General features: G+C 41.2%; 1 protein-coding gene across 2 annotated transcripts in view; it reads left to right on the top strand.

Moving 5' to 3' along the window:
* The window catches only part of LOC132383262 (MOB kinase activator 2-like), a 66,261-nt gene that overhangs the window by 30,226 nt on the left and 14,505 nt on the right, over positions 1 to 21,530 (top strand). Inside the window, exon 1 of one of the 2 annotated variants that reach the window (XM_059954222.1) lies at positions 5,846 to 6,062. The exons of the other annotated variant lie outside the window; for it this stretch is intronic. Within the exon in view, the coding sequence (XP_059810205.1) occupies positions 6,019 to 6,062 (44 nt within the window). The 5' untranslated portion in view covers positions 5,846 to 6,018. Of the gene's footprint in view, positions 1 to 5,845; positions 6,063 to 21,530 lie in introns of those variants that run through there. 2 annotated transcript variants of the gene reach the window in all.

Here is a 21,530-nt window from a genome sequence, read left to right as displayed (position 1 = left end):
ACCATACATCTTCCAGTAAGGTGAAAGAGCTGATTGTCGACTTCAGGAATGGTAAGATGAAGGAACAGAAACCAATCCTCATAGATGGATCGGAAGTGGAGAGAGTGAGCAATTTCAAGTTCCTGGGTGTCAATATCTCTCTGGCTGTAACCTGGTCCCAACATATTTTTACAGCTATAAAGAAGGCAAGACAGTGGCTATTTTATCTGGAGTTTGAAGAGATTTGGTTTGTCATCTAGAACACTCAGACTAGATATATCAAGGAGAGCATTCTGACCACTGTATCACTGTCTGGTATAGGGGTGGGGACTACTGCGCAGGACAAAAAGTTGTAAACTTAGCTCCATCTTGGGTACTAGTCTCCATAGATATCCAAAACATCTTCAAGGAATGGTGCCCCAGAAAGGAGGCATCCATTATTTAGTACCCCATAACCCAGGACATGCCCACTTCTCATTGTTACCATCAGGAAGGAGGTACAGAAGCCTGAAGGCACACACTCAGTGACTCAGAACATTCTTCCCCTCTACCATCAGATTTCTAAATGGACATTGAACCCATGAACACTACCTCATTTTTTAAATATTATTTCTGATTTGCAATATTTTTAATTAGCTATTTACTGTACATACATACAGTCTACTTACTGTAATTTATTTACTTTTTCTTTCTGTATTATCATTTATTGCATTGAACTACTGCTGTAACAAATTTCATGATAATAAATTTCAGTGATAATAAACCTGATTCTTTTCCATAGCCATCAATTCCCCAATATTTCAAAGTAATATTTAAATACTTACATCGATCTGACCTTCATAACCAACTTGAGTAGAGGATTTCAGAGCTTCCCCACCCTCTACAAGAAGAAATTCCTGTACCTATCAGTTTTAAATGACCATCTTCTTTTATTGATAGCCTGAAGCCGAGAGATTACAGATCAACCTCCTTTAGCAGAGTGTAATAGAGCAACTATCAACTCAGGTCTGTTGTAGGGATTCCCAACCTGCAGTGCGCGGACACCTTGCTTAATGGTATTGGTCTATGACACAAAACAGTTGGAAACACCTGGCCTAGTGAATCTCTATTGAGATGAACTGTGATACTAAGCACTAAATACTGCAGTCATTGATACTGTAGTCATTGATGGAGGAAGTGAATTTTAAAAGGGATGCTAATCAAATGGGTTGTTTTGACCTAGGTCAACACAAAAAGTGCTGGAGAAACTCAGTAGCCCATTCCTGCCCATAGATGCTGCCTGATCTGCTGAGTTTCTCCTGTGCCATATGTGTGTTGCCCCAATTTTCCAGTGATGTGCAGTCTCTCATGTTTTGACTTGGATGGTGAAATGGAGCATTCCTCCAGGCAAGTGGTGTGTATCCCATCACACTCCAGATTTCTGCCTTGCAGTTGATGTTAGGCTTTGGGGCACCAGTGTTGAACCAGTTGGTCCCAGGTTTATCAGCACTGATCTGCTCTGAAGCCACAGCATTTGTGGCATGTCCACACAAGTTCATTCACCCTTCGGAATTCAGATGAATTTATCACATGTACATTGAAGCACACAGTGAAATACTTCATTGAGGGGAGAAAGGTAGGTGGTAGGAGCAGTCACACGTTCCAGCAGCATGCCCACCACGTTTGCAAAGCAAGCCTATTCCTCTTTCCCACCCAGCCACAGACAGTACTCCAACCTGAGGACAGGTCCTCAAGAGGCCTCCTGTAGACACACATAGGGTCTCTGACTTCTACAGAGGAGTTGCAGACCCAAGGCTGCAGACATCAAGCCTCGACTTCCAAACTTCTGACCTTCAGGGTTTGCTCTTCAGTATTGACCCCAGAACTTTGCGGTGACTATGAATGAAGACCCAGGATGAGGATTCTGAACTCCAGGCCTCGACTCTGGATTCTCCGATGACTTGGACCCTGAACACTAGGCCACTAGGATTTGATGATGACTGTGCTGTTTTAAGGCAAGATGATTTAATCCTGTTCTTGAATGTTCTATTCACCCAAGGCCAATCTCTATTAATAAAACCAATAGTCTTTTTTTGTACAATGTTTACAGTTCTTACTGTCCTGTAGATCTAACATAACAAATTGATTAGAAGGGTGGCACAGTATTGTAGCAGTGTAATGTTTTACAATGCCAGCGTTGTGGTTAGATCCAGGCACTGTCTGAAAGGAGTTTGTACGTTCTCCCTCTGAACCTTGGGTCTCCTCTGGGTGCTCCAGTGTCCTTCTATAATTCAAGAACATACAGGTTGGGTTAGTAAGTTGTATGCATACTATGTTGATGCCAGAAGCGTGGTGAAACTTGCGAGCGGCCCCACCATGTTCTTAGACTGTGTTGGTCATTGACAAGGCCGATGCATTTCACTGTTTCTATGGTCTTCTGACAAATAAAGATAATCTTTACTTTATGCAAAATGCATGATCTTGTATTGAATATTACTTAACAATTGAACAACAATATTGAATTACAGCTGCAACAATACTCCTTTTTGTTATTTTCTTTTTATCCTCTAATGAATGAACTATACCACCTGTTTTGGCATCCTCTGCAAATTTTACACGGCTCCCTCTGGGCCAGCATCCAAGTCGTTGATAAGCACAGTGAACTCTCTCTTTCCCTATTCTTTCTTTGGGCACCATGATGTGGTGACTAATGATTTGTTTAGCAGTTGAAGATTATTTATCTAAATTGCAGATGGCATTTATAGAATAGCCCAATTAACAACTTCTTGAGTAATGTTGTGATATGTACTGCAGGCTTAAACCTCCAACACTATAGTGCAGACATTTCTGACTATTTGGAAAGCCTTGAATTTGCCTAACTTTTGTGCTGTATCATTAGTGACTGAATACATTGTTCCCCTTTCTCTTCTCACCTGCCCATCAACTCCCTCTGGTTCCCTTTCTCCCATGGCCCACTCTATCAGATTTCTTCTTCTTCAGCCCTTTACTGTTTCTACATATCACCTCCCATCTTCTTACTTCACCCCTCCCCTCCTCTACCCACCTACCTTTCTCCCCTCACCTGGCTTCACCTAACACCTTCTAGCTTGACCTCCTTCCCCTCCCTCCCCCCACCTTCTTCTGGCTTCATCTCCCTTCTTTTCCAGTCTCAGCCTGAAATGTCGATGGCTTATTCCTCTCCGTAGAAGCTGCCTGACCTGCTGAGTTCCTGAAGCATTTTGTGAATGTTTCTCCAGATTTCCAGCATCTGCAGAATGACCTGTGTTTACATTGATAGTCCAGCATGTTGGGAAGGTTGGTTGATAATTTATCTTAAAGGTGGGTTGAGTGAGGAAATTTTAACATGAGCAGTTATTGCTAGGAAATAAAGGAAGGTATGATAGTTTGTGCCCTTTTTAGTTGTATTTTACTGCCTGCAGAATAATCTCTGGGTAGTTAAAGACAAACTGTGCCAGCAGGAAAGTGATACAGCTGGAATATTCTTCCCAACCCTTTAAGTCTCGTCAACCCCCTGATAAATACGAAACTTTATATGGGGTTTCCACACAGGTTGGAAACTGTTTTGGCTCTCACCTGATAGAAATTATCAAGTCACCATTAATGTACAAGCCATCTATCTGTTCCTTCATCCTGCATAATTTTCAGACCTTACGTAACTTCTAATGGGGACTTCTGGCATTTGGTTGCCATCTTCAGAAAACAAATCCTGCAGTACAGTAGAAAATTATTGTTAATTGAACAGATAGTTATTTGTGCTCTGAAATGTTTCTTGAAAAATAGGTGAAATTCTGGTTTTAGGGTTGTGGTGAACTACATATACCTGTCTGGACATGCCCCTGCCCTGCCCCGCCCCGCTGACTGCTCCTGTGGCTCCTCCCACAGACCCCAGTATAAAGGAGATTGGGGCCTGAGTCCTGACTCTCAGGATGTAGTGTGGTGGTCAATTGCTGCTTGTTCTTTCTTTCAGTCAATAAAAGCCTATATCTCGCCTCACATCTCGGAGAGTTATTGATGGTGCATCAAGGGTAAAGCATAATGGAATAGCAGTGGTTAAACTGTATTATGGTGTACTGGGGGCAATTGTAGACTTTGTCTTACTGAACAGAGATGTATAGAGCAAATATTGGTGGGAGAAAGGATTACTCTTTGTATGATGCAAGCAATTTGACCAACTGTGTAGTATAATATTTATGGAGAGGAATGAACTGTCAACGTTTTGGGCTGAGGCCCTTCACCAAGAGCCCTGACCTGCAGAGTTCCTCCACTATTTTGAGTGTGATACTCTGGATTACCAGCATCTGCTGAAACTATTATTTATGAGATTGTTTTCATGGTGCCAATATCTTAAATTCCAGATGGCAACAAGAGATTTAATGACTTTTTAGAGCAGCTTGTAGTTGAATTGGTTGACGTTGTGTGCACTTATGTTTTCAGAAGGCTTTTGACAAGGTGTCACTCATGAAGTTGCCTAACAGGAATGCCACCATAGTGTAGTGGTTAGCATGATGCCATTACAGCTCAGGGTAATCCAGAATCCGGAGTTCAATTCTGCACCATCTGTAAAGAGTCTGTACATGGAATGTGTATGTCTTCCTCGGGTGCTCCAGTTTCCCCCCCACAATGCAAAGACATACCTGCAAGTTTATTGATCATTGTAAATTGTAACATGATTAGGTTAGGGTTAAATTGGGGTTGTCGGGTGTCGCTGAGGTGGTGTGGCTTGAAGGCTGAAGGGCCTACTCTGTGCTGTATCGCTTACTAAATAAAATGGGTCCATGGTATTACAGGAATGGATAGAGCATTGGCTGATTGGCTGAGGCCTCAGTTGGAGTATTGTGAACAGTTTTAGGCCCTTGTATAAGAAAGGACATACTCACATCAGAGTTTTCGAGGAGGTATTAAAGACTGATTCTGGGAATGAAAGGCTTATCGTATGAGGAGCAATTGATGACTCGTGGCCATTAGTCGCTGTAAGTTAGAAGCATGAAGGGAAATCTCACTGAACCCTATCAAATGGTGAAAGCTCTAGATAGAGAGGATGTGAAGAGGTAATTCCTATGGTGGGGAAGTCTAGGACCAGGAGGTACAGCCTTAGAATAGAAGGACTTCCGTTGAGAATGGAGATGAGGCGGAATTTCTTCAGCAGAGACTCGTGAATCTGTGGAATTTGTTGCCATGAGTGGCTGTGGAAGTCAGGTCATTAGGTGTATTTAAGGCAGAGGTTGATAATTTCTTGATTAATCAGGATGCAAAAAGTTACGGGGAGAATTCAGGAGAATGGGGTTGCATCAGAATCCAGTTTAATATCACTGGCGGGAATGTTGTTATGCGACAGCAGTACAATGCAATACATAATAAAAACTGAGTTACCGTAGTTAAATAAGTAGTGTTGATGAGTTCATTGTCTATTCAGAAATCTGATGGCAGAGAGGAAGAAGCTGTTCCTGAAAGGTTAAGTGTGTGTTTTCAAGCTCCTGTACCTCCTCCCTGATGGTAGCACTGAGAAGAGGGCAAGTTCTGGGTGTTGGGCATCCTTACTGATGGATGCCGCCTTTTTGAGGGATCGCTTCTTGAAGAGGTCCTGGATGCTGCGGAGGTATTGTGAAATAGTGGAGCACAGTCGACGGGCCGAATGGCCCGCTTCTGCTCCTATGTCTTATGGTCTTATTTTATACGGTAAGAGTGCCTCTTCAGTACAATTAATAGCATCGTATTGGTTGGTTTTCTTTGCAGCCGTCCCTGAGGAGCCCAGGATGACTCCTTTGTGTTGGATAAACTAGTTTGCAGACGCTCCCTAAGGCCTTTGTGTTGTCGTGGCAGCAGCAACAGCCCGTGTCGCTATTGGCTCTCTTTGGAGTGTTCCCAGGGAGCCGGTCCTATAAGCACATCAAATGCGGTCAAACTAGTTTGCAGAGTGGTTTTAGCTTGGAGAGGGGAATACTTTGAACGGGCTATTGTGTATTCTGTTGTTTGTGTCAGTTTCCTACTGTCTGGCCATTGAGTGGAGTAGCGGGGGTGGGGGCCCTGGAGCAGTGCAGGATGGTCCTACAGGCTGTAGGGAAAGCCCTGAGATACAAGAAAAGGTAAGGAAATTGTTTCTGAATTAGAATGGATGAGAAGCAAAAGAGCATTGTGTTAATAACTTTGTATTATACTGCAATCTTAAGGTTCCTGATCTTTAACCCCTCAAGCCCCGAATGTCTGTGTTACGGTCATGTGAAATCTCTCACTTTAAGTATAAAGTTCTTTGTCTTCTCAGCTTTTCTACCTATATTTTAATTGTCTTTGGGAAAAGAAAGTTAAATAGAAGGCTGGAGAAAGTTTGTTCCTGGGTAACCATAATTTGCTAAAGGAGTTTGGAAAATGGCGTGCTACTGTAATGGTCTGAGTTGTGTTTGCTAATAGTTCATTTGAGTGGCTCACTGAGAACATCTTGTAGGCACGCTGAATGTAGCCATTGATTCTGAAAGGTGAAAGCAGGTGAGTACAAGATTTACTGAGCTCTCTTAGACTCGGCTATTGGAGTGGAGTTTCTATGAAAGAAGTTTGAGTTGAAGTTTGTTCCCGTTAAAGACCAAAGGTCTACTGCATAACATTTAAAGTGATGGCTGGATGGAGTTAAAAGCTCATGGGTAAGCTGACCAAGATCCATGGAATCCTCAGCATGTAAAAGCGTTTAAAATCATTTGCCTGACTATTCCGCGTTTCCAGTGGCAATTTGATTCATTGCTTTTGACACCTTGTTTGAGCTATTTTCCCCCCATTTGTCTGTACTTGCTGGTGTTTAGAAGAATGGGGGGGGGGGTGTGGGAACCTCATTAAAACCAATCGAATATTGAAAGACGTAGAGTAGTCATGGAGCAGATGTTTAGTATAGTGGGGGAGTGTAGATCCGGAGGGCCTAGCCTCCATAAAGGTGTCCCTTTAAAACAGAGATGAGGAGTAATTTCTTAGCTTTTTGAGAGGAATAATGGAATGGCCAGCAGATTTCATGGGCTGAATGGTCTAAATCTGCTCCTTTGACTTTTGGCATTTTCAAACTCCATTGGCTTATGAGACACCTTTCATTTATGAGGCAATGTTCACTTTGTAAACATTCAGGAGGAATACTGAAGATTTCATTTTTCTTGGCCAATGATTGTAAAAAAAAATTGATCACTTGTGTATGACACTGAAGTTGACCCTCATCTTATGTTTTAGCAAGTCATCAATTGTGCAACCAGCAGCCCTGGGTAAGGATCAGAAATAAAAGCCCCAGCCAGCCAGAAAACTGTTCCTAGTCTGACTGGAGAGTCCAGTCAAGCAACTCACTAAATACACCCAGCTAAGGACCAGTTAGCACAACCCCAGTTTGCCACCATCTTGGTACATCTACCTCAGGTCCATTCTGTTAGGCCATTTGCCCCATCAGCCCCTCTCTACCATTTGGAAATAGATCATGGAATAAGCCCTTCAAGCCACACCTTCAGCAACTCATGAATTAACCCTAGTTTAATCATGGGACAACTTGCAATAACCAGTTAACCTACTAACAGGGACACTTTTGCACTGTGGGAGAAAAAACATGAGTTCCCCAAACTCTTTGAACTCTGAACTCTGATGCCTTGAGCTGTAATAGTGTCATGCTAACCATTATGACACTATATCACCCAAATCAGTCAAGGCTGATTTAATATCCCTCTCAAACCCTTCCTCCTGCCTTCCCCCCATAAACTTTTACACCCTTAATAAAAAAGAGCTTCCTTTAAATATTTCCAATGACTTGGCCTCCAAAGTCAACTTTGGCAATGAATTCCACAGATTCACCACCTTCCTGCTAAAGAAATTACTGAAGGGATACTCTTGTATTGTGAGGCTGTGCCCTCTGGTCCTAGACTCTCACTATTGGAAGCATCCTCTCCATCTCCACTCTCTCTAGGTCTTTCAATATTCAGTAAGTTTCAGTGAGATCTCCCCCCTCGTTCTTCTAAACCCCAGAGCCATCAAAGGTTTCTCATACATTAACCCATTCATTCCATGATCGTTCTCTTCAATGCCAGCACATTCTTTCTTAGATAAATCCCGAACTGCTCACAATACTCCAAATTTAACTAGCAGTCCTCTCGGCATCTAGGGGAATAGTTTTATTGATAGCTTGTGAACCCTGCAAAATAGCTTTATTTAACATTCATATATGGCCTTAAATTCGCATTTTTTTTGCAAGTGTTCTGTATTAAAAAGTTTAAAATGTACAGGAAGTTGACTGAATTCAGATTCAAATTTTGTTGACTTAAGGCTGAGGGAGTAGATGGTGAATAATTTTTTCAAATCTTTTAGTTTTTGGTGACTGTGCTTTTGAGTTTTTTTATTAAGCAGATCCATATACACTTTAAAAATCTCAGTATAATTCATGTTCCTCTTGCTATGAAATGGCAGCATTCCTTTCTTCAAAACCTGTTCTCATATTGGCCAACTCAATTAAGTCCTTTTAAGAATAAAAAAAAATCAAAATACAATTAGGAATAGGCCATTGGGCCCTTGTGTGTTCCATTGTTGATTAATTGTGGACTGTACCTTCCAAATATTCGGATTTGACTTGCACTACCTTATTTTCCCTTTTCTATTTTCTAATTATGATTTATAATTTAAATTTTTATTATATTTACTTCGATTTGTACTTCAGGAGGCGCGAAGCGCAGAATCAAATATCGCTGTGATGATTGTAGGCTCCAGTTTCAATTGTTTGGTGACAATAAAAGTAAAATAATTTAATGGCCTCAGTTTCAAGAATGGCATGCAAAAGTTTGCGCACCCCGGTCAAAATTTCTGTTACTGTGAATAGTTAACTGAGTAGAAGATGAACTGATCTCCAAAAGTCATAAAGTTAAAGATGAATCATTCTTTTCAACATTTTAAGCAAGATTAGTGTATTATTTTTGTTTTGTACAATTTTAGAGTGAAAAAAAGGAAAGGAACACCATGCAAAAGTTTGAGCACCCCAAGAGATTTGAGCTCTCGGATAACTTTTACCAAGGTCTCAGACATTAATTAGCTTGTTAGGGCTATGGCTTGTTCACAGTCATCATTAGGAAAGGCCAGGTGATGCAAAGCTTTGTAAATACCCTGACTCCTCAAACCTTGTTCCAACAATCAGCAGCCATGGGCTCCTCTAAGCAGCTGCCTGGCACTCTGAGAATTAAAATAAATGATGCCCACAAAGCAGGAGAGGGCTATAAGAAGATAACAAAGTGTTTTCAGATATCAGTTTCCTCAGTTCGTAATGTAATTAAGAAATGGCAGTTAACAGGAATGAATGGTGGAGGTCAAGTTGACCAAGAAAACTTTCCGAGAGAACTGCTAGTAGGATCGCTAGAAAGGCAAATCAAAACCCCAGTTTGATTGCAAAAGACCTTCAGGAAGATTTAGCAGACTCTGGAGTGGTGGTGCACTGTTCTACTGTGCTGCGACACCTGCACAAATATGGTATACCTTCGTGGAAGAGTCATTGGAAGAAAATTGTTCCTGCATTCTCACCACAAAATTCAGTGTCAGAAGTTTGCAAAGGAACATCTAAACAAACCTGATGCATTTTGGAAACAGGATGCGCAAGCTGAAGGTTTTGCCATGGACCTCACAATCCCCCGACCTAAACATCATTGAAAATCTGTGGATAGACCTCGAGAGAAGTGCATGCAAGACAGCCCAAGAATCTCACAGAACTAGAAACCTTTTGCAAGGAAGAATGGGTGAAAATCCCCCAAACAAGAATTGAAAGACTCTTGAAGCTGACTACAGAAAGCGTTTACAAGCTGTGATACTTGCCAATAATTGCTACTAAGTACTGACCATGCAGTGTGCCCAAACTTTTACTTCAGGCCCTTTTCCTTTTTTTATTCTTGAAACTGTAAAAGACAGAAATAAAAAGTAATCTTGCTTAAAATATTAAAGAAATGTGTCATCTTTAATTTTATGCCTTTTGGAAATCAGGTCATCTTTTACTTGCTTAGCTATTCACAGTAACAGAAATTTTGACCAGGGATGCCCAAACTTTTGCATGCCACTGTATATCACTCAGTTACTTTAATATCTAAGTTTTTAAAAGTTTTTGTCAGCTACTGGGCCACACACATAAAATGTTGGAGGTGCTCAGCACCGTGAAATGGAGGAAAATAAACAGTCGGTATTTCAAGCTGAGACTCTGCAATGGGACTTTCTGGATGTAGGTTTACTGAGTGAAATGTTGACCGTTCATTTCCCTCCATAGATGCTGCCTGACTTTCTGAGTTCCTGCAACAGTGTGTGTATGTTGTTTGAGGTTTCCAGCATATGCAGAATCTCTGTGGCTAAGCCTCCACAGCACTTTTGGGCAGAGAGTACAAAGCTTCTGGGTGAAGACATTTCTTCTTGCAAGCTAGCTGAACTTTAAAAGAAGAATTTAATCAGAAAAGAGCAATAAACCCATTGTTTTCTTTACAATAATCTCTGTGGTGGCGCGGTAGCATAACTCGTAGTGAGAGCCAGCGATCACTGATTAGGGTTCAGTTCACACTGCTGCCTGTGAGGAGTAGGAGCAGAATTAGGCCGTACAGCCCATCAGGTCTGCTCCACCATTCCATCATGGCTGATCCTGGATCCCACTCAGCCTTGTCGTCATATCCTTTGATGCCTTGACTGATTAAGAAACTATCAGCTTCTGCCTTAAATATACGCGCGGACCTGGCCTCCTCCGCAGTCTGTGGCAGAGCGTTCCACAGATTCACTGCTCTGTGGCTAAAAAATTTCCTCCTCACCTCTGTTCAAAAGGTTCGCCCCTCAATTTTGAGGTTATGGATACTCCCACCATAGGAAACATCTTCACCACACCCATCCTATCTAGTCCTTTCAATATTCAGTAGGTTTCAATGAGTTGCCCCCCCCCCCCCCACCACACTTTTCTAAATTCCAGAGAATACAGGCGCAAAGCTGCCAGATGCCTTGATTCCAGGAATCATCCTTGGGAATCTCCTCTCCAATGACAACACATCCTTTCTAAGATATGGGGCTCACAACTGTTGACAATACTCTAAGAGGGGCTTAACTATTGTTTTATATAGGCTCAGTATTATCTCCTTGTTTTTATATTCTATTCCCCTTGAAATAAATGCCAACATTGCTTTTGCCTTCTTTATCACAGACTCAAACTGCAAATTGCACAAAGACTCCCAAGCCACTTTGCAACTCTGATGTTTGAAACTTCTCCCCATTTTGATAATTGTTCGTTGAAACATAGTAAACCTACAGCACAATACAAAGCTGTGCCCAACATATCCTTACCTTAGAAATTAGCTAGGGTTACCCATAGCCCTCTATTTTACTAAGCTCCATGTACCTATCCAGGAGTCTCTTAAAAGGCCCTATTGTATCCGCCTCCACCACCGTCACTGGCAACCACTCACACACTCTGCGTAAAAAAAAAACTTACCCTTAACTTCTCCTCTGTACCTACTTTCAAGCACCTTAAAGCTGTTTCTTTTACCAAAATGCATTATCATACATTTCCCAACACTGTATTCCATCTGTCACTTTTTTGCCCATTCTTCCAATTTGTCCAAGTCCTGCTGCAATCGCATTGCTTCCTCAACACTGCCTACCCCTCCACGTTATCTTCATATCACCTGCAAACTTTGCCACAAAGCCATCAATTCCATTATGAAAAACTTTGACATACAATGTGAAAAGCAGCAGTCCCAATACTGACCCCCGAGGAACACCACTAGTCACCGGCAGCCAATCAGAAAAGGTCCCTTTTATTCCCACTCACTGCCTTCTGCCTGTCAGCCATTCTGCTATCCATGCCAGTATCTTTCTCACAACAGTATAGAATTTTATCCTGTTAAGCAGCCTCGTGTGTGGCACTTTATCAGATATCCTCTGAAAATCCAAATAAATAACATCCACTGCCTCTCCTTTGTCCACCCTGATTTTTACTTCTTCGAAGAACTCTAACAGATTTGTCAGGCAAGATTTTCCTTTACAGAAATCATGCTGACTTTGACTTATTTTATCATTAGTCTCCAAGAACCTCGAAACCTCATCCTTAATAATAGACTCCAACACTTTCCCAACCACTAATTGGCCTATTATTTTCTTTCTTTTGCTGTGTCTTCTATAGATGTACATTGGAGAGCATTCTGACAGGTTGCATCACTGTCTGGTATTGTGGGGGGGGGGGGGTGCTACTGCCATTTCTTTGTTCCCCCTTGCTACCTCACCAGCATCATTTTCCAGTGATCCAATATCAACTCTCAGCTCCCTTTCACTCTTTATATAACTGAAAAAAAATTAGTATCCTGCTTTATATTGGCTATGCCCTTGTATTTCATCTTTTCCCTTAATTGCTTTTCGCCTTTTGTTGAATTTTAAAAGCTTCCTAAACATCCAATTTTCCACTCACTTTTTCTACCTTGTAGGCCTTTTCCTTGGCTTTTATGCAGTCCTTAACTCCCTTTGTCAGCCACAGTTGCCTTCCCCTGCCATTGGAGAACTTTTTCCTCTGAGGGACATACCTATACTGTACCAACAAGCTGGATGAACTCAGCAGGTCGGGCAGCATCCGTTGAAATGAGCAGTCAACGTTTTGGGCCGAAACCCTTCATCAGGACTGATGAAGGCTCTCGGCCCGAAACGTTGGCTGCTCATTTCAATGGATGCTGCCCGACCTGCTGAGTTCATCCAGCTTGTTTGTACGTGTTGATTTGACCACAGCATCTGCAGTGTACTTTGTGATACCTATACTGTGCCTTGTGAACTATTCCCAGAAACTTCAGCCACCTCTGTTCTGCCGTCCTTCCCACCAGTATCCTCCACCAATCCACTTGGGCAAGCTCCTCTCTCATTCCTCTGTAATTCCCCTTATTCCATTGCGATACAGATACATGTGAGTTATGCTTCTCCCTCTCAAATTGCAGTATGAATTCAATCATATTATGATCACTGCCTCCTAAGGGTTCCTGTACGTTAAGCTCCTATATAGGTTTCTTCCCACATTCCAAAGTTGTATGGATTAGTAAGGATTATGCTATGTTGGGGCCAGAACCTTTGAATAGTCAATGCTTCAGGCAGTAAACCTTCATCCAGAGAGTCCTGATGAAGTTTGATTTGATACAAAGGATACATGTATGTTTTGGTCTACATGTGACAAATAAAGCTAATCTTTATTTTTAACCCCCTATATGTACCATTTCCCTTTGCTATCCCGACACAAGTACATCAAACCTATCTAAGCTCTCTGCAGCAATGACCTTTCTTGGTAACTTATTCAGCAGTTTTAGCCTGTGAGTGAAAATTTCCAAGTGATTTTCTTACTGCATTGTCTGATATTTGCAATCACCATCAGTTTCCTAATCCTCCACTTATTCTAAAACAGCTTCAGCACTCGGATCTTGTTCCGTTTGTGAGAGTAATGGTGGTGTCAAGGCAAAAAGTGATAATGCCTGCTTGATAATTGATCATTATTTTAAAAGTCATGAAGCAGGTGACACATGACAAAACTTTCAAGTGTGTTATGTCTGCATAATAGACTTCATAATTGGCTAGTAACCCTAAAAGTGTGCAATGTGTATATCTCAATGGGAGTGTATGTCAGAATTTCTGCTTAAAGTACAGCAGCATTTCTGATGTGACATTTGGAACTGAAGCAAAAAGATTCCAGCATTACAAGCTGTAGACTCCTGCTTTGTCAAACTGCTGATCTGGTTAGTAATGTTGCAATACACAAAAGGGTTAATATCAGGAACGGCTGATAGCTCTGGGGCTGCACTTGATGGAGTTTAGAAGAATGGGAGGGGGATGGAAATCTTGTTGAAACCTATTGAATATTGAAAGGCCTAGATAGAGTGGACATGGAGAACATGTTTCCTATAGTGGACAAGTCTAGGATCAGAGGGCACAGCCTCAGAATAGATTGATGTCCCTTTAGAATAGAGATGAGTAATTTTAGCAGGAAGGTGGCGAATCTGTGGAATTCATTGCCTCAGCCTGCTGTGGAGGCCAAATCATTGAGAATATTTAAAGTGGAGTTTGATAGGTCCTTAATTAATAGCTGTCAACGGTTATGGGGAGAAGGCAGCAGAATGGAGTTGAGAGGAATAATAAATCAGTCGTGATGGAGTGGTGGAACACTTGATGGGATGAATGGCAGATTCTGCTTCTATGCCTTTTGGTCTTGTGTACCCGTTCTATGATATTATCGTCATCTTACCTTGTCACTAAAATCCATAATAGCCAGAAAATTACCCTGGTATTCTGTAACTTAAATATTATTGACAGTCTGTACACTTTAGTTTTGCACATCCAACCTGACAGCTTTACTTTCATAAAATCCTAATAATGCCAGTCCATCATTTGCTTATGTAAAGTAAAGTAGAATGACCCAGGTTGGAATATGTACCTCTTGCAGTTCAGGTCTTCTGAGAACCTGCACAAACCAGTTTATGATAGACTTCCTCCTCAATGGTTTACCTTTGAACATGTCTGGAGATCTCTGTTTATGGATCGATGTTCTCAATTAATTACTTAAAGGAAAATGCACCCTTGTTTATTAGTGACATTTTTTTGTTAACTCTTAAATTCCTTCTGTATTTTTCCTTCATCTAAACTTCGGAATGAAAAGTAATAATTGCACCTGTTTTATGGTGTTCAACATGCACAAAGCATATTAGGCCTGATTTAATAACAGCCTAAAGCTGATCTGTGTAGATGTTGATCCTGCTACTAAACCTGCGGCTTCATTGATGCACGCTTGCATAATTTCCAACTAACCGGTTTTATTTGTTTTGATTGATTTAAATACAGAATTCAATAGAATTGGATCTGTGGCTGAATTCAGACATACAAAATTCTTCAAAACATGTAAAATCTTACTGGGTCCTTTCAGGGATTATGTTTTTGCACCCTGCACCCTGAGCTAAGACCTGGAGTCACAGTCTGAAAGCACAGGTCCTCTCTGCTTTACTGACCTGTGTACAGCCTGAACGTACAAACATGTGTTTGGGAGTCAGGCAGGAAGGATTTGTTGGTTTTTGTAGTCATTTTTGTCTACAGCAGGGCTTCCATACCTTTTTTTATGCCATGTACCCCTACCATTAACCAAGTTATTCATGGAGCCCTGGTTGGGAACCCCTGGTCTGTGGTTTTATTTCCAATTTGGGAGCTGTCTGAGCTACTAACAATTAATAGGAACAGTACTCTGCCGTAACTTGTGAGGGTCAGCCATTTAGGTCTTAGATGGAAAAACTCTGAAAAGGTCTAGAGGTTCAATTGCTAAATATATTCAAGATTGAGTTTAGAAGATTTTTGGATATATTAAGGAAATTAAGCAAACATGGCGTTAATATAATAGATAAGCCCAGGTTTTATTGAATGATAGACTTAGCATGAGGGGATGAATGGACTCTTCCTCTTTCCGTTTCTTGCATTGAGAATGATGGGTCTGGTCTCTGTGGAGTTGAGAAGAATCCTGTTTCCTGTAACTCTACAATTATTGGCCAGTGCTCTATGCCACATTCACCCCTGCTAACTTCCCTTCCACACTTGGCTCACTCCCAAAACACAACCAGGATTATACTGCCAACCAGAGAGCTCAACTTGATATGGGGGATGTTGGCAGCTTGCCCTAAAATAGATACCCGATGTGTAAATGTTAATTCCTGGTGATCTTTGGGTCAATTTTAGGGCCAGACCTAATTCCACCTGGAAGTATCTTCACTGATACCACATCCCCACATGGCTTGCTGTCAAATTGCTGTCAAATTCTGTCAAACAGGTAATGGTGTCACAGCAAAGGATGTAAGCATGTGGATTTGAACTGGGCCTCAAAATGGGCTCAGGATCTTTTGTAACACATAATCCTAGACCTATAAAGCTTTATTTGTTACTTAAACGTCAAATCAACGAACTACACGGTCTGAGGATGTGCTGGGGGCACCCTGTAAGTGTCACCAAGCCTCTGGAACTAATATAGCATGTACGCAATGTACTATTCATTCATATTTGGAATGTATTAGGTAGAAACAGGAGGTCATGGGGAGAACATACAAACTCCTTGCAGACTGCTGTGGGAATTGAACCCAGTTGCTGTCGCTGTAAAGCATTATGTTAAGTGCCCCGCTGCCATGCTAACTAATGACTGTGATCTGTGAGTTAAGGAGAGGGCTTGCCAGCTTTCCTGCTCCTTTTTGTAATCGGTACATATTCATTGTAATGTCCCATTGCGGTTTAAAGAATGTTGTCATATAATGCCTATGTGAATTTTGTACCATAGAATCTATGGAGCCATGTTCTAAGATACTGCATTAACAGAAGTGGAAATGCTGATGAATAAATAAAATTGTTACATCATAACCAGCTGACCTATCCCATTCCTGAATCACAATCTTGCTTTGTGACATTTACTGGCAAATAGTTTGCAGGAGTTGCAGGAACTTGAAATCATTCGTTCCTTAGGATTAAGACAGTCAAGCTTCCTCAAAGTTTTCTTTTGTGAAATGCAAAGGAGGCTCTGCAGCCCTTCATGTTATTTTTTTAAAACAACATTCTCTAACCCTCTAGGTAGACACCAAATCCCTTTGCCCAAGGCAGATAATACCCACTGAGACAGGTTTGGGCCAGATGTTGAATCTTAACTGGCAGTAAGCAGGCAGTGGAATAGACAAAAGTGGGGCTGAGTGTCAAAGAGCAGTGATTAATTATGGAATGCAGCAAGCCTGAACTGGTAAAGCTGTAGCACCCCGAGGGAATTTTGTGCACTGTATGTGAGCAAGCTGAAAACAACTTGCTCTCTCCAGCTTCTGGCAGGTATTCACTTGTTTACCCTCTTCCTGTTTTCTTTCTATCCCTCTTTTTATACCTTCCCTCTCTTTACTCTTCTCACCCTACTTAATTTTCTATTTTTTCCCTCTTGCCTAAAACAACCAAGTTCTATTCTCAACCCTCTAGCTAGCTTTTTGCGCTGACATCAGTGTGTCTCCAGAGAAGATGAAACAACAGAAAATAGTAATAACTGACAATTAAAAACATTTGTCATTTGGTAGGGGAGAGTAAATAGTGGCTTCAGCTGTCAGACTCTATCATTAAAATTTAATTGATGCCTTTCTATTTAAAATGAAACACAGCCCCATTCCTGTGGCGATAGAAGTATTTGAGGTCGGTCACAGTTTGGGCGTTGCAGTTTGATGGGAATTGGAGCATGCAGAACAAAGCATTCAGGTGCGAAAATTCCCAATACTGAAATTAGAATCACAAAGTCAGATATAATGCAAGTTGAAAAGTCGGAAGTAATTTTTTTATCAAAGTACGTATATGTCACCATGTTGAGGAAAACGAAATGCAATAGAATTTATGAAAGCTATACATAAATAAAGACTGGTAAACTACAATGTGCAAAAAGAAGGCAAATTGTGCAAATGGATTTTAAAAATATACTAGTATTAAGAACATGAGTTGTAAAGTACTTGTGGAATTAAACTCATGCATGTAAGCTTGATTTCAGCATTTAAGCGAAGTTTGGATAGGTGCATGGATGAGAGGGACGTAGAACAAAAGACCCAAATTAAAATGGGTTTGTTTCATAATCTAGAGCCAGGAGCTAGGGTAGAGGACAAGGTCTGGATGGTCAGTTCTGTACATCTATTGACATTGCTTAATTTAAGCTATTCTGTCTCACTGGGTGCCCGTCAATGGCTTTAGGATTAGCATTATTTGTCACATGAACATGGAAAGAGTGAAATCTCTTATTTGCGTCAACAATCAACACAGTCTGAGGATGTGCTGGGGGCAGCCCGTAAGTGTTGCCCACAACTCACTAGCGCTAACAAAACTACTTCAGACAGCAGCAGGCATTGAACCTCAATCACTGGCACTGTAAAGCATTATGCTAACTGCTGCACTACCTTTAAAAAAGGGAATACAATGGATTCCAGTTAATTGGGGCACATTGGGACCAGTACACTTTGACCCAATAAGCGACTGCCACAACTAGCCAATAGTGGACTGCCTTCTTCCAATGCTTTAAGGGATTGCATCCTCCAAATCTTCATTTTCATTGTAACATTCAAGATGACTGTCGATATCTTCAAATTCGTGGTACCTGAAGTAGTGAAATTGTTTCATTTTCACTCCCAGCAGTTTCTGGCATCTCTGATCTCAATGCTTGAAACCATAGTGGGCAAAAGAGTTCTGAATTGTTTTTTCTGCTTTTTTCTTGCCAGCTATTAGGGACAGAAATCACTGTTTTTTGAACACAAACACATGCAACTGACACTAGTTAGAAACTGTTGAGTAACGGCCTGCTGTCCCAATGAAGCAGCATAGTGTCCCAAATGAACTAAGGGAATCTTAAGACTATAAGATAGAGGAGTGCAATTAGGCATTTGGCCCTTAGAGTCTGCTCTGCCATTTCATCAAGGCTGATTGAATGTTCCTCTCATCCTAGTCTCCTGTCTTCTCACCGTATCCCTTCTTCCTTGACCAATCAAGAACCTATCAACCTCTGCCTTAAACATACATGAAGACTTGGCCTCCACAGCTGCCCATGCCAAAGAATTCCACAGATTCACCAGTATCTGGCTAAAGAAGTTTATCATCTCCATTCTAAATGGATGCCCCTCTATTCTGATGCTGTGTCCTCCTAGTGTTAGACTCACCCACCATATGAAACATCCTCTCCAAGTCCACTCTATCGAGGCCTTTCACTGTTTGATAGGTTTCAATCAGCTCAGTCCTTATTCTTCTGAATTCTTGTGAATACAGGCCCAGAAACATCAAACACTCTTCACATGACAAGCTACTCAATCCTGAAATCATTTTCATGAACCTCCTTTGAACCATCTTCAGTTTCAGCACACCTTTCTAAAGATAAGGGGCCCAAACCTGCTCACAGTAGTCCAAATGAGGCCTCAATGTTTTATAAAGTTCAATATTATAGTCTTGTTTTTATATTCTAGTCCTTTTGAAATGAATGCTAACATTACATTTGCCTTCCTCACCGCAGACTCAACCTGTGAATTCACCTTCGGGGAATCATGCACAAGGACTCCCAAGTCCCTTTGCACCTTAGTTTTTTTGTATTTTCTCTCCATTTAGAAAATAAGTCAACTCTTTAATTTCTTCTACCAGAGTGCATTCATTACCAACACTTCCCATACTGTATTCCATCTGTCTTTTCTTTGTCCATTCTCCTAATATGTCTTGTCCTTCTGTAGCCTCTCTACTTCCTCAAAACTACCTGCCCCTTCACCTATCTTCATATCGTCTGTAGACTTTGAAGCAAAGCCATCAGTTCCATCATCCAAATCATTGACACGCAACATAAAAAGAATCTGTCCCAACACAGACCCCTGTGGAACACCACTAGTTACCATTAGTCAGTCAGAAAAGGCTCCCTTTATTCCCACTCTTAGCCTCCTACCAGTCAGCCACTGCCAAAGTATCCATGCTAGTACCTTTTCTGTAATACCATGGACTTGTAGCTCGTTCAGCAGCCTTGTGTGACACCTTGTCAAAGAAAATCCAAGTACACAACATCAATTCATTCTCCTTTGTCTGTCCTGCTTGTTACTGCTTCAAAGAATTCCATCAGAGTCCTGGCTTATTTTCTCAATTAACTTTTGTTCTTTCAGAGTTGTTCCAAATGACAGTTTCCCTGTTTAACTGATGGCCCAATCAACCATAGCCCTCTGTAATTTTGTACTTTAAATTGAAAGCTCCAGAACCATACAAGTATCACAATGGACATCCAACTTGGGGTGGCCTGTGTCTTAGGGGAGAAATGGTAGATTATTTTTTATTATTGTGTGCTTCCCAATAGTGATGGTCTTTTTGAAAAGTCCTGATAGGATATTGCAGTGTACTCAAAAACCATGGTACCCCAGTTGTAAACAAAACTTTCGATATAGCAGATGAGATAGAATGAAGAAGGCTGTTTGCCCTTCAGAGGGTCCCAACCTGGTGTCCTTGGGCCCCTTGCTTAATGGTTTTGGGCCATAGCATAAAATTGGTTGGGAATCTGATGAATTTCCTCTGAGCTGATGTGCTTTCAGTCTTCCACCAACAGACTGGAAGTAAGTTAAATGTGTTTATAAACAACATCTCAGTACATACCGTACAAGTGCCTCCCCACCCCTGTGCAATATTTCTGTGCAATCCCTGTGCATAATGTCTGCTGCCTGTATCAATCCCTCCCCTTGTCTGCTGCTTTTCTGTACAAATTTTGGTAATTTTTAGTCTAACTAATGGTAGCTGTGGGTGGTTGGAGTTGGAAACTATTGTTGTTTCTAGCAGATCACAGTGAGTGTAGTACCTGTACAAAGACATTTATCCAGAATGGAATAATAATATTTATTATTTTAATTTGTATATGTTCGATATGAAGTATATTTGAAACAACCAAGAGATCAACATGATGTTTAAACTAAATTTTGAATTAGCTTTAGAAGTTTGTGTGCATGTCCTTGCTGGCAGCTGCTTGCTGCTAAAGCTGAACCGATGCTTTTTTTTAATATATAGTTACTCAAGCACTTGTTCATTGATACCCCGACCTACTTGCGGATCATTTTGCTCCTATGAATATTGCATTGAGGCAATTAGCCAAAGATGATTCATGGTTTTTCTAAGTGTACAGAGCAAACAGCAGACATAAAATTGTTCTATATAACAACTTAAAAGCATTGTAACTCCAGATTTTGATGATCTTTGTATGCCAACCCCAACACAAATGCAGCACAAGATACTTAGTGGAAGCTGAACTGTTCTGCTAAAGTATTGACCTTGGTTACTGAAGAATAAGGTTTTTTAAATGCATTTCTGGTGCTGCTTCACATGAGGGAAGCCAGTGTTTGTAGTACGTACTGAGCTCCCAATTTCATCTACATTTTTGGTCATTGTGTGAGTAAAATAAAATTTGAATTGTTTGAGAGTTCACTCTCTAGAAATGTGAATTCCAAGCAGTAGTACCTTGTGTGGGCAAAGTCGAGTTTGTTGTGCTGGGGGCACAAGTGTCGTTATGCTTCCTGATGCCAACATGACATGCCCACAATTTACTAATCCTAACCTGATCATCTTTGGAATGTGGGAGGAAATGAGAGCACCCAGTGGAAACCAACGTGGTCTTGGGGAAAATATACAAACTCCTTAAAGACAGTGGTGCGAATTGAACCACGATGGCTGATCTCTGGCTTTGTAAAAGTATTGTACTAACCGCTACGCTAATGTGCTGCCTATACACTTACTGCAAGAAAGAACGTAACTAAAACAGCAAAGACCATTGTAGTGCAAAGTGATTAAAGTAATTGTGGTGTCGAAATACAGAGGCAGTAATTAGGGTTGTGCCAGTCAGTTCATGAACTGAATGGTTATTCTGGACCCTGGTGTTGTACCTGCTGCTCAATGATAGATGTGAGAAGGTGGTGCAGCCTGGATAGTGGATGTTAACACCTTGAGGCAGTGCCTCATGTAGATCGCATTGTAGGTGGGGAGGGACGTATTGGGTTGACTTCTACAGCTTGTGTTCCTGTGAATTCAAATTGCTGTGATTCAAT

The sequence above is a fragment of the Hypanus sabinus genome, chromosome 29, assembly GCF_030144855.1.
Source record: "Hypanus sabinus isolate sHypSab1 chromosome 29, sHypSab1.hap1, whole genome shotgun sequence".
NCBI classification, from domain to species: domain Eukaryota; kingdom Metazoa; phylum Chordata; class Chondrichthyes; order Myliobatiformes; family Dasyatidae; genus Hypanus; species Hypanus sabinus.
This window is presented reverse-complemented; position numbering and strand designations above follow the sequence as displayed.